At 34.2% G+C, this 13,179-nt stretch overlaps 1 protein-coding gene across 2 annotated transcripts; it reads right to left on the reverse strand.

Moving 5' to 3' along the window:
* Positions 1-2,461: 2,461 nt before the first annotated feature.
* On the reverse strand, positions 2,462-9,270 carry LOC133788292 (uncharacterized protein At4g18490). Of its 2 annotated transcripts, XR_009873179.1 has the most exons (16): positions 9,059-9,270; positions 8,621-8,681; positions 8,285-8,411; positions 7,827-8,015; positions 6,947-7,711; positions 6,333-6,470; positions 6,070-6,201; positions 5,387-5,581; positions 5,103-5,298; positions 4,902-4,969; positions 4,778-4,817; positions 4,590-4,678; positions 4,435-4,501; positions 4,133-4,309; positions 3,084-3,379; positions 2,462-2,961 (listed from the first exon to the last, which is right to left on the reverse strand). XR_009873179.1 is itself a non-coding variant. In XM_062225722.1 (15 exons), the coding sequence occupies exons 2-15, from the start codon at positions 8,679-8,681 to the stop codon at positions 3,200-3,202; spliced, it is 2,424 nt and encodes an 807-aa protein (XP_062081706.1). In that variant the 5' UTR covers positions 9,059-9,270; the 3' UTR covers positions 2,462-3,199. The 2 variants fall into 2 exon arrangements, 1 of the variants encoding a protein (XP_062081706.1); XM_062225722.1 differs by having other exon boundaries at positions 2,462-3,379.
* Between the last annotated feature and the right edge of the window lie 3,909 nt (positions 9,271-13,179).

Here is a 13,179-nt window from a genome sequence, read left to right on the forward strand (position 1 = left end):
TAATTCTTAAACTTTGAGAGAATTCATAGTTCTAAGTGCTTCTATAAACGTTTTTAAACAAACAAACAAAAAAGTACTTTTATACATGTTTTTTGTACTCTCTTAGACTCACGAAACCCAGTTGATCAAATTCATCTAATTGAGGGTTTTGAGAATTCTACATAAATAAATATACTAAAGTGGATGCAGGTTATTACCGATCTAGGGCCGAACTGAAAGACCTTTTTTATATAAGTCTATATGCATGCTCCCTATTACACAAAATAGCATACAATAGAAAACATATATACATGCATAGAAGTGATTTTCATACAGAGATTCGTAAATACAACAATAAAACCATTAGAGTACTTACGAGATGCGTAGCGGAATAATGACTACAGCCTCTGGATTCCCTAACATTTTGTCATTGTTGAATGCTAGGTATTGCAAAGAATCCAAACCGCTTTGAAACAATACCATAGTCTTCCAAATCTTTCTCTAAAACAACCTAGTATTTGTGTGGGCAAGTCTCAATACATGAGAAAAGAATTCCTAGAGAGAAAACTAAGAGAGAGTGGGCGGCTATGTATAGAATATTAGTAGTAAATTTTTGCCTTATCAAATTCATCTCACCTAATGCATTCTATGATACTAGTATATATATATGCAATTAGGTAAGACATAAAATATGTTTTAGTTACCCATTTTATTTAATTATTTAATAATTATAATTAATTAAATACTTGTCAAAATTAACCAATTATAATTTTGACATTTATTTAATTCATTTTATTAATATTAATACAAATTTATCAATATTAACAAAATTGACTATAATACTCTATTTTTGAGACTTTGCAATAAAAACCTAAAAAATTCTTCTATTTCGTTTCTCACAAAATATCAATAAATAATTTAACATTATTTATTTTCATTGCCTAGTCAATATGATATTTTTATAATAAATAAATAAATTAATTAAATATTCAAGACTACTAGGTTCATTTTGATAAAAGATGACATGGGGACCATAGATCCATGAACTCAAGCTCCAATAAGTTACCATGAGTTTATTTATAACAAATAATCTCACTATCTTATTAATTTCTCGTAACTCCACTTTGGACCCATAATTGCACTCTTGAATTCATAGAACGTTTTACACCAAATGTAAAAACGTTATCCATTGTTATAACCATAACCGTCATTCAATCTACTATAGATGATCTACTAATGAGACGGGTGTAAATTACCATTTTACCCCTCATTGGTATTTTATCCTTAACTCCCACTAAGTTTCTTGTAAATGATATTTTCATAAATTTAATTACAAAAATAAGTACTCTATCATTCAACACTTGAACCAAGCTATAAAGAAATCATCATTTCACTTCTTAAACAGAAGCTATAGATTTCATATCTATGATAAATATTCTCACAATTATACTACCAAATCTCCAATATGTAAGTATGAGCTAGTTCGTAAGGTAAGCTGGTAACGAAAAAATCAAAAGACTTGAATAATACAATTAATAGAATATTAATCACTCAGAATTAAGATTGAATTGACCTATCGTCAACATTGTGATATGATTAGATTAGATAATAACGATACTTATTTATCTTGTCAATAATCAATATCGGTCTAGTCCAATGTAACAAAATACATTCGATCTTATCTACTTGGTCAATATCCTGGATATGACATCATACTATGTGTAAGTAGATCTTATCGTAGATTACCCAATCAGTTTAAATCTACTGTACTGATTTAATCTTAAGACAAAATGCTTTTGAACATATAATTATAATTATAATCCACTATGATAGAGTAAATTTAATTGTAACTATACATATGTTCGGGATTTTATAAACTTTTGTATTAATAATAATTAATCATGTAATAAAATATGTAAACAACACAATTTGATTGAACAAAATGATTTCTACTACTTTATTGATAATGAATGAATTACATAAGAAATGTGGTTATATAATGGCATAAAACCCAACACGAACCACTATAAAATACTTGGTGTCATTATTTATTGTCAAGTTCAGTTATCATTTTATATCGTTTTATTGACTCAGTATCGTTGGTCAAATCGTGGGTAAATATTTTGGTGCTTTCATTGAGAGCTGAACTCAATAAGATCAACATGTTAGGATTAACGCCCTCAAAACATGTAAAGACATTTTGTTGATTTAAATAAAAGTACAATTTAATTATATTTGAATGTTATAATTAATGTTTGAATTAATTATATAAAAATATCAAGAAAATTCATTATTCATTTATGAGGATATGATCTTGTATTAGTACGAGAGAATTAAGATCATATATAATGAATAACATAGTCACTAACATATGATATTGTATTAGTACGAGAGAATTAAAATCATATATAATGAATAAAATAGTCAGTAACATATTAAAATAAAGAATTTTTAATGAATTGTTACTAGTGTTGTTAATTAAGCATACAGAATGCAAGTAATCTAGATTTTACTAAACATACGAAATATAAGTGATCTGGATTCAGATTACTGATGTAGATAGACATCTTAGTCAATGTGTTGTATATGAACTTTATAATGTCCTCCCCAATATTTTCTTTAGCATAAATAACCTAAAATGATTATGCCGTATTTGATGCACAGTAGGTGCTTCATCCACATCCTTTGTAACGAAAACTATAGATGTAACAAGGGGTTCAGTAAGTGGAACCCATACTTCATTGAAAGGTCAAGATACCATTACCATATCAGTATCTTGAGTTATTGACAGTTTCTTCTTCTAATTTCAAAAGGATGCAAATGTTAATAAGTACAAAATATGGTTCTAATAAAACCATTAAAGTAAAAGGCCTATATGATTAAGAGACACATCGTAACTCCTTTCTCACATAAACGTAAACTTTGTCATTCAATAATGCCAGACTCTTGCTTGACTTGCATTCGACTAATTATAGAGAACTCCTGTGACATTTATGTTCAACATGATTTTTCACAGGAAAGCTTGAAAGCATTGGTTATGATATTATAGGCCAAACTACTCATTTCTTCAAGCATCTCAGAAATCAGTGACAGAATCAGCATACCTTTGTGTGAGGAATCCTAGTGTTCTTCTAATCACGTTTTAAGCTCTTTGGACATCAGCTCAGAAGCAAATTTCTGGATCTTGTAGATGTTTTTACGTGTTGAGGAATATTCAAATTTATTTTATAAATTCAAATAGAAAACCAATGTCAACATTAGAACAGTTAAAAGTGAGTCTGAAGGATATCTTCTCTTCATAGAGGGGATGGTTCAGCATGAGTAGATTATTGTTGTTTACAACTGCTCGCACTAGTATTTCTTTGGCTTCATCGTGTTTCTTTTTTAGCATGTTGCAAATCTGCAGAGGATTGGGATTAGAAAATGACCACATATAATAATATTGATAATAATAAATACCACAAATTTAAATTTGATCCCTTCAGTTTATCAAGGAAGAAATTAAATGATCCTGTGGCTTGTAAAGGGACATTTCTAGTGCACAGTGGCTTGATTGATCATATACATTGGAGCCTCAAAGTACTTTTGACTAGGTGCAAGAAAAGCTACAAATATTAGAGTAGAATTGCTTGCTTCTTTCTATTCTGAAAGTCCTTTAGAGTACAAGCAGGAATGCTCGACAGGACTGATAATATTGAAGCTCACATTTGTGGCTGCATTTAGTAATATTTCTTCCAAAAACCATAAATCTGAGATCTGACTCTCAAGATTAGACCTTTATAAATAGTTTCCATACAGTTTAAACTAGAGAAAAAAGATCATTAAATAGCAAGGGTGAAGGCAAATATTCTCAGGGAGAGAGAGTCATCCACAATGTCTTATAAGTTGAATACTGAAAGCAAAGCAGCTTTCATTCGAAAATCAAAACTAATTCAGCTTTTGGGTAAAGAACCTAACATGTTGTGAACTCGTAATTTCCATTTTTTTTAACAGCCAGAGAGTTTATTTGCTATCATCATTTTAAAAAAATTATTTCAGGTATGCAATTTCAAGTATTAATTTAGTTATGGTTTTAACAATATGTCGTGGTATGATATCTGATAAAGGTCACCAACCACATTTTGATGAAAAATTGACTGGGTAATTTACTCACTTCTTCAAGCTCCTTTGTCAATGCTTCTGCCCTTTCAACATTTCCATCTTTTTCCATAATTGATGAAATTTCAAGTTCTATCACGTTAACCTTTGGAGAAATTTCAAGAGCATAGGCTGGACTATTGTAGAGACTGCCCCTAGGCGTACTCTCTACGTGATTCTCATGAAAGTTAGCCTAGAAAAGTTAAAAAAGACATTTGTTAATAGTTTATCATGTATGAGGCTTCAAACTCTTTTCAGCATCCAATAATGTAGCATGCTAACTAGCGCATAATCTCATGAAGTTTGTTGAGTTGATACCTTATCTTCCCCAACGCTTTTTACAGATTCTTTGACATCAATTCTTTTCAAAGGTTCCTTCAAATTTCTGAACAAGTTTAAGCATAAAAGCATGTGTTATCTCATTGGCTAACATACTGAAAAAAATTGTATTTTCAGCAGTTAAACAAAAAAACCTGCTTCCACCAAATGACTCAGAAAGAAATTTCAGAGGCTTTAAGCTTTTTCCTGCATCAGAAATTGAACTCTTTTCTGCAGTAGAAAACTGTAACAGTACTGCATGTCATGTTTTTTTTTCTTTATGCATATAAAATAAAATCGTCATTATTGATTATTTATTCTGTCAAATAAGTTGATACAATACCTTTTCTTCAACAAGTCGTTTTAATGGTTCCTTAAAATCTCTGTAGAATATTGGCCAAAGAATGTCTTGAGTTAGCAAAAGACATGGTAGCTAAGAATACACATATCTCAATACTATGAAAGACCTGCTTTCAATCAGTGATGTGGAGAGGCGTTTTAGAGGCTTCAGAGATGCTAAATCTGAATGTGATAACTGCAACATGGTTTCCATATATATATTGATTAAGTACCATAATTATAAAGCTCTAAGAAATTAAAAGTTAAAGCTTCAGAATTCTACAGTCATAATAAACTTTATTAATGTGTAAAGGCTTAAAACGTCAAACCTCAAATGATTTCCGCTTCAAAGAAAAATTCAGTGGCAATTTCTTCTCAGTGCTGACAACAAGAGGAGCAGCCTCTGATGCTGTGTTGGCAGTGTTGCCTTGCACTTGCACATTTTTCTCTGGATTCTGAAGACAGCTAATATCTTTCTGAGGTAGAGAATTTGATGAAACTTGGTTCGCTCCAGACATCCAATATCTAGAGATATGTGGTCATTCAGAATTTTATCACAAAATTTCCTCATAGGAAGGCACTGAAGAAGATGAAAAACTTCATAGAATCTTACTTAGAAATTTTCAAGGTAGAGAGATCAGGTAACTTCCTGCAAGCTTTAGCTGGACAAAGTGTAGTTTCTTCAGCTAATTTGATCTTTGGATCCCGAAGAGCCGCCATGTTTGAGGAAAATGCTTTAGAATTAACAGATATCTGATTACTAGATCCAATTTGCTTCTCAGATGAAATAGAAGGACAATCTTGGAGGCTGCAAGAATTCATCACTCATAAAGTTCAAATCAACAATTACATTACTCCGTACAGGCTTCTACTGGCTGGATTGTGTTACTATTCTGGGAATAAAAGAAGGAAACCAACATAAAAAAGATCATGAATAAAACAATTAATCAAAGTCTTAAGAAATTCACACAATGAAAATGAATATGTCGAAAGTTAATTTCCTGAGACATGTGGTAGATCATATAAAGAAATTTGCCTTGCAGTGTAAACAGAGCTACTAATTTGTTTATAAATTTTTCCTACTCACAAATAATATTGCGAAGATATGTTGAAGTATGATACAGACACATTCATAGAAAAGACATTGCTAAAAGTAATGCAGCTAAAATATTTCTTACAAACTTATGGTCCGGCACAATCTTTTGAATCTAAAACGTGTCTATGAACTGAAGAAGTGAAACTAAGAACTGCACAGCAAAAGTAAAGTACAAGAAAATTAAAAGTCAGATACCATACCCTAGAGTATTTTGACCTTTACCGATCTTATCACTTGCTGGCCAAACAGGTTCAACTTTTGTTGCTTCTCCATCATGTGATTTTCCAACTAGTTTACTTTCATTTGGAATGCCATTAGAAACAAAGCTCTCTCTGTTGAAATAACAAGTGATAGCCATTTGAGCAATAAAAGTGGCTACACTGTATCAAATATAAACTAACATATTCTGGAGGTATTCTGAGTCTTTGTTGAAAAAAGAAAATTGAAGGTTAATTTGCCTCACCTGATATCGGTAAGATTCGTATCATTCTTTGCACCCTCCTGCATTGCATCTTTGCCTTTAGTGAATTCTCTAGCAACTAACAGAGAATTTCCACAAAGCTCGATTCCAGTTCGTGCATCATTAGAATTTAAACCCTCCCTGAGAATATTAAATAAAAATAAGAGAATATAAACACCAAATATTAGATTTGTTGCACGGCTCTACTAGGTTATAATTGCTGAACCTATATGCTAAGAACAAATTCTTATAGTTAAACAGAATTTTTAACAAACTTTAATGAATGGTAAACTATATATGCACTTCCATTCATCAAGGAAGACTTTTGAGTGGAAAACTCCAGCTTCATTTTCAGTTGTAACTGTCATTTTATCACTAAAAATGACTGCATTTCAAGGAAAGTTAAGCATCGATTTATAAACACAAGAAGACATTAATGGAGCAGATAAATCTGAAAAAAGTCCTCAAGTTTCACCCATATATAAAACCATCCAACTAAAAATAGATTGGGGAACACATGACTACCATATTTTATTCACAAACTTCATTTAAATCGGTTAATGTTAGAACTGAATAATCAATGATTGATTGCAACTACCAAAAGCATGACGATTGACCTGCATGGAAGAACTATAGGACGTTCTGTTGTCAAATTTTGCTTTTCCTTGTTGTCTTTGACATCAGGTTGATCCTTCCTTGAGACAAAGCTGGTCGACTTTTCCTCAAATTTTACATCAGCTTCAGATGATACAATACAATCTGCAATTTCTTTTGATATCTTACTATCTGATGTATTTGTCTCTCCATTATTACTTTCTAAAGTAGTGTTCTGCTGTGTCAGTGAATCCTTCAAGGGTAAATTTTCATCACAAGATAACACAACAGCCATCAGTTTTTCAGTTACATCCTTTTGATTTGAGATTGCTGGCAATCCTGAGCTCTGTTCACAACTTTCATTCTTCCCATCACAAAGGGCATATCTGTTTGAATTAATGTCTTCTAAAGATTGACTAGGAAAATCAATAATGGCCTTCTCAGAGAACAGTTCTGAGGAAATTTCTTTATCATTAGCTATTACTTTTTCTGGAGAAGGTTCAGCACAATGTGATAAAATAGCAGCCTCCGAAATCACATGTTTTACAGAGTCATTTTTTATGGAAGTAAGATGTCCTGCCATACTTTCAACCTTCGAAGAGCGAACATCCTCAAATGGCTGGAGTTTTGTGGCCACGGTATCAAAGGCTTTAACACTTTCACTAAGTTGACTTTTAGAGCCCCGACTTTCATCTCCATCTAAAGAACTTTCCTTTTTTCCATCTTGACTCTTGTGGGAAGCCTTTTCTTCTTTCATTAATGATGAATCAAAATCAAAAGAATCTAGGCTATTATCAACAAAAACATATTTCAAATAAGTAATGCATAAAAGTCGAATTTCAGCGACAGTTATATTGTTTGTACTAGTGCAATAGTGCTTATGGAATCTACACAAGTACTTACTCATTAAAGTCAAATGAGAAATCAAACTGTTTTTTCTTCCCTTTCTGATTCCCAGTAGAAGATTCTTGTTCAGATTTTTCCTTCGTCTTTACAACTTTAGTGGATGGGGATGAGAAATCAAAGTCTGTTATGTCCACTTTGAAAGATGATAATTTGTTAAAATCACCATCCAGATTGAAATCCATGTCCCTGAATGGAAGAACAAAGAAAAATTACCTTCAAGTGGTAACTAGAAAGTAGAATATAATTTGGAATTGGAGGCATTAATCGGTTTCCGTATGTGGTCTTTCATTTTTAAAAGAATTTCTAGTTTTCCACACAGAAAACAAAATATCAACATGCACACCAAGAATAAGCATAACAGAGAGAAAGATTTTCAAATGCGACTGATTAGAAACAACTGTGAGAATTGAGTTAAAGAAAAGAAGTAAGCAACAATAAATAATTAATATCCGTACAATTTTTCAAAATCAAATGCCTTCTTCTTGCCACTGGAAACCGTACTAAAGTTAAAATCCATTGTGTCGTCTTCAGTAACCGACATTGTCTTCCAGGAGCTGAGAAATTCATTTTTAATATCATCATCTGTGTCAAGAGAAATATAGGATTCAGCATAGCATACGAGTAAGAGATCTTCCAGCAAAAAATCCTACTGTGAAATTGTCCTAGATCTGATAATTTAAGCTGCAAATACACAGACTAAACACATAATGATCTTATGTCATTCCACTTGTAAAAATTTGAACGACGCAAAAGATCTACCTCTCTACAAGAAAAGGAAATACAGAGAATACCTAGCAGTGACTTTTTCTTTTCAGGAATTACAGATGAAGTTTCCTTCTGTGGTTCTGCCATCTACAAAAGTAGCTATTTCATTTTAAAAACAAAGAAGTAGAAAACCAAAACAAATTATTGGAATCAGACGATTCAAAGAAAAAAAAACTAGAAGACGAGACAGATTGCATGATAGAATACTTCAAACGAACTCTAACCTGTAAATTAAGCAAAACAAAGTTCAAATCAGCAAAATTCACATCTAAAGACGGCCAAACAATGTTGTTCGTGGTGAAGTTTGCGTAAAATGTATTAGAAAATCGATTAAAATTAATCACAAACGCATGATTGATATCTACAAATTCGCCGCGGAATGCATTAATTAGAAGACAGCGCTATAAAATGTTCTAAACCTACAGTCCACCATTTACAAAGATATGGAGTAAAATGGAGCTTACCTGTTCTGCGACTGGAGAGAAGTGGAAAATAAAAAAGGAGTGTTTGGCAAGTAAGAAATATGTGAGTAGAGCTGAAGCGCTCGTTTAAAGACAGAAGTATATATAGAAGTTTCTCAGTTGCAAAATAAAAATAAAAATAAAAATAAATAAATAAAGTTGCCGCCTTCAAGCGGGACTGCTAGTTCCATTTTGAAAATATGACACGCGTGTTTATTTTTTTTAAAAAAGTCCTTGTTAGTGATACAATAGGGTTGGAAGTTGGAACCCTTAGGGTGTGATTGGTTCGCGATTGGAAAATTGTATTTCTGAAAAGTGGATTCTGAAATAAAAATCTGAATTTAGTGACTAAAAACATATTTCTAAAAATGTAATTGGTTCAATGTCAGTAAACTGTTTTTGAGTTTTAAAAAATTAAATCTGTGATTGATATTAAATTTGAAAATATAACAGAAACTAAAATATGTGGGATTTTGGAAAATAATTTTACAAAACTGAGAAAACAAGTTTTTCTCGTTTTCTAAATTATAACACAATATTAAAATTCTGATTAGGATACAGTTTTCAAAAACACCATACCAATCATATATTTTAGTGGGTCCACTCATTTTGAGTTTTTGAAAACATAAAATCAAATCTAAATCTAATACCAATCACACCCTTATACTCCCACACAATACACACCCTTCCCCACCCTTACTTCCAAAAGTGTAAAAGACAACTTGAGTATTTGTGTTAGGGTAGGGCATGAATTGGTGTAGGCCGAACAACCCGGCTAACCCAACCCGTTTATAGTGATATTGGGTAATAATTGTTGTGGACCGAAGGCCCCTCAGAATTCAATGTGATAAGCTGAGCATGTATGGCTAGACTATGGGCCAGGGACATTGTAGGCCGAACTACTCAACCCGGGTGTAAATATTCATATATGATATTATATATATATAAGTTATAATATATTATTAATGATTAAATACTATAAATTATAATATTCATTGAAACTTGAAACCTCACACTAAAACAAGATAATAAACCCTATCAGTCTTTCACTCTACTGTCATATCTCTAACTCTCTCTAACGTTAAGAACCACAACTGACAGGCATTACTAGTGACCATCACCACCATTTCTAACTGTACTTACATACCACCACCACCATCGTCATAAACGAAAAGAACCACACTTCTCTTCTCTACAATCACTCTCTCATCTATCATTTTCATTGGTGGTGGAAACTCCAGTGGTGCAGGCCAGTCGTAGGCTGTAACGACCAAAAAATGTTAATAGGATTTAATGCCTTGATTAGCATGCCGAGAGGGCATACCTGGATATATGTGTGATTTATTGATTAAATGTGTGACTATGTGGCATGCATGATATATATGATGATATGAATATATTTAGATGCATGTGTTATGAGTATTAAATATGCATGTGAGCCCATTCTTGTTTATAGGGGCATATTTGTAATTTTGGCCCGTTAAAGGCATAAATGTGATTATATATGTTAAATGATTGAGACCACATTATTATGTGGATATATTTGCAGTATACGACTCGAGGTGATCCTAGTGAGCAGATTAGTAGAATAGTCACAGTAGGGTTTAATACTCGGCTCGAGGTGAGCCTAGGGGTATTTTGGGAACCTAGAGAGTATTTTGGGGTTTATTGAGTAACGAGTAAGTATCTGGTGATTAGTTGAGCATGTAGTGATTAATTGAGAAATTTTAGGACGACTCAAGGAAATAGTGGGAAATTGGGAAAATGACTGTTTTACCCTTAGAAGCAATTAGAGGGCTGAGTTAGTATCAGGGGCAATTTGGTCTTTTGGTTGAGGGATGGTCAATTGAACTTTGGGGAAATAACCAGAACATAGTGGAACCTCTCAACACTTTCTCTCCCTCTCACTCACGTACTCTCTCTCTACCTCTCTTATGCCTTGAAGCTGAGGGAAATTTGAAGGAAAAAGCTTGGTTTAGCCTAGGAAAAAGGGTCTGGGAACTGAAGCTTAGAGGTTGAAGAATCAAGCTAGGACAACCAAGTAACTTCTGAGGAGATTAGGCTATCAACTGAGGTAAGATTCTAAGTTCTAATTTCTGAATTCTGGTTCGGTTTAGATAGGTTTAGAAATGCTTGGGTTAGCTTCTGAATTTGGGGTTTAAGGAGAATTTAATTGTTATTCTAGGCTTTAGATGTGTTTCTTAGGTGATATTTGGAAATCTGGACCTGGTTTTGGCTAGGGTGTATTTTGAGGTTGGATTTTGGGGTTGAAAGTTGGGAAAAAACGTTGGAAACCTAGGGATTTCTGGGTTCGCGGGGGCGCGTCATGACCCAGTTCATGGGTGCTGCGACCTGCGTGCGCCAAAAGGCCCTGGGGGATTGCTGATTTGAGGGCGTGCCGTAACCCTAGGGGGCAAGTCGTGGGCCGCCTCCCCCTTGGTGCATGAGGTTGGCGCCTCTGACTTGAGGCGCGCCGCGAACCTTAGGGCCAAGTCGCGGCCCGCCTAGGCAGCCATAGCCTAGGTTTGTTTTTAGGCTCGGGGAGGCCCAGGGATTCAAACTTAAGCGTTCAGAATGAATTCTACTACTCGGTTTAGTAGAATTAGAGGTCCCGAAGGCTAGTATTTGTTTCCAAAACATTTAATTGGATTAGAATTTGATAGGTACCCATGATTGCTTATGACTAGGGTTACCGTTAAGGCTCAGGACTGAGGATCGTGCTCGGGACCGCTCATAATCCATCGCTTGGGAATCCAGGTAAGAAAATTGCACCTAAGTGGTTGTGAATGGGACTGAGATTCCCTGTAATTGAACATATGTGTTCTGTGAATTATATATCTGTTATGTGTGATGTGAAAGTACGACTTAAGGGTGTCGGGGCTGGTGATAAGCATACAGAACGCAACTCGGCGTAAGTGAGCTGAGATCAGCTAAATAAACATAGAGCTCGGCCTAAGGGCGCCGACACCTAAATATTTGTATTACAAATTGAGTTATATATTTGAAAGTATATGTTTAATGTTGCATAGCTTAATACTTGTATTCTGCTGATTAATTGAACTGATTGGATTGAAGTTTGTTATATGCTCTTGTTGCTGTCTATGCTTGTTGATTACGATTTTCTTGCTGAGCCTTGGCTCACGAGTGCTACGTGGTGCAAGTAAAGGCAAAGGAAAGCTGGACCAACCATGAGTTGGAGAGCTTTGGGGGCGGAGTGTACATCGATAGCTACCCGACTGCGACGGTCGAGGGAATTAAAGGAACTAGAGCTCTAAACTGTATTTTGCCATTAGATTGCTTCTGTTGTATTAACTTTGAGACTTGTTTCCTCCATGTGAACCTTATTTTTGGGATCCCATGTATCAAACCTTTATTTTAATGAAAATCAATCATTTTATAATTAAAATATTTTAACCCTAATCTGTTAGATGACTTTAGAAACACATTTATGTTCAAACGACCTAAGTAGCAGGTCTTGCACTACTTTAAACACACAATGTAACGATCTTGGTTACCCAGGGCGTTACAACTTGGTATCAGAGCGGTCTATGTTTAAGGGTTCTTGAAGACTGCTATGCATGTACACTCGCTGCTAAAGACAAGCTCGACTCAGGGTTTGGTAACCATATATGTGACTATACATTTAAATGTTTAAATAAAATGTAAATGCTTTATCTACATGATTAATAAGGAGCATGAGATATACTGATAGGGCTTGGCCCTTGACTGCTATGTGAATATGTTAAGGCGTGCTTACTAGCATTGCTACTATTTGTGAATAATTGGTTAAATGCCTATTTGCATTGTGGTTGTGCATTGTGGCTTGGATATTGGCGTTGGACCATGGCACAAATATGAACCTGTTATCATTGCCTGACCAGCCGAGTCGTTGATTGCAGATAAACTTGGATAGTTATGCGTCCAAGGCGATCAATACAATTAGCCGACACTGGGGTCGAGGCTAGAGATGATGAGCAGGGCCAGAACCCTCTGCCAGTCCCTGAGAACTGGCAGCAGTTGCTTGCTGATATGCAAGCCAGACTTCAAAGTCAGGAAGAGCATATTTGCCTTTTGAGGCAGCAGGATTCGTCAGAAAGTGCTGCACCTAACTTGCCACCTGTTGT

Source organism: Humulus lupulus, chromosome 7 (genome assembly GCF_963169125.1).
Source record: "Humulus lupulus chromosome 7, drHumLupu1.1, whole genome shotgun sequence".
Lineage (NCBI taxonomy): Eukaryota > Viridiplantae > Streptophyta > Magnoliopsida > Rosales > Cannabaceae > Humulus > Humulus lupulus.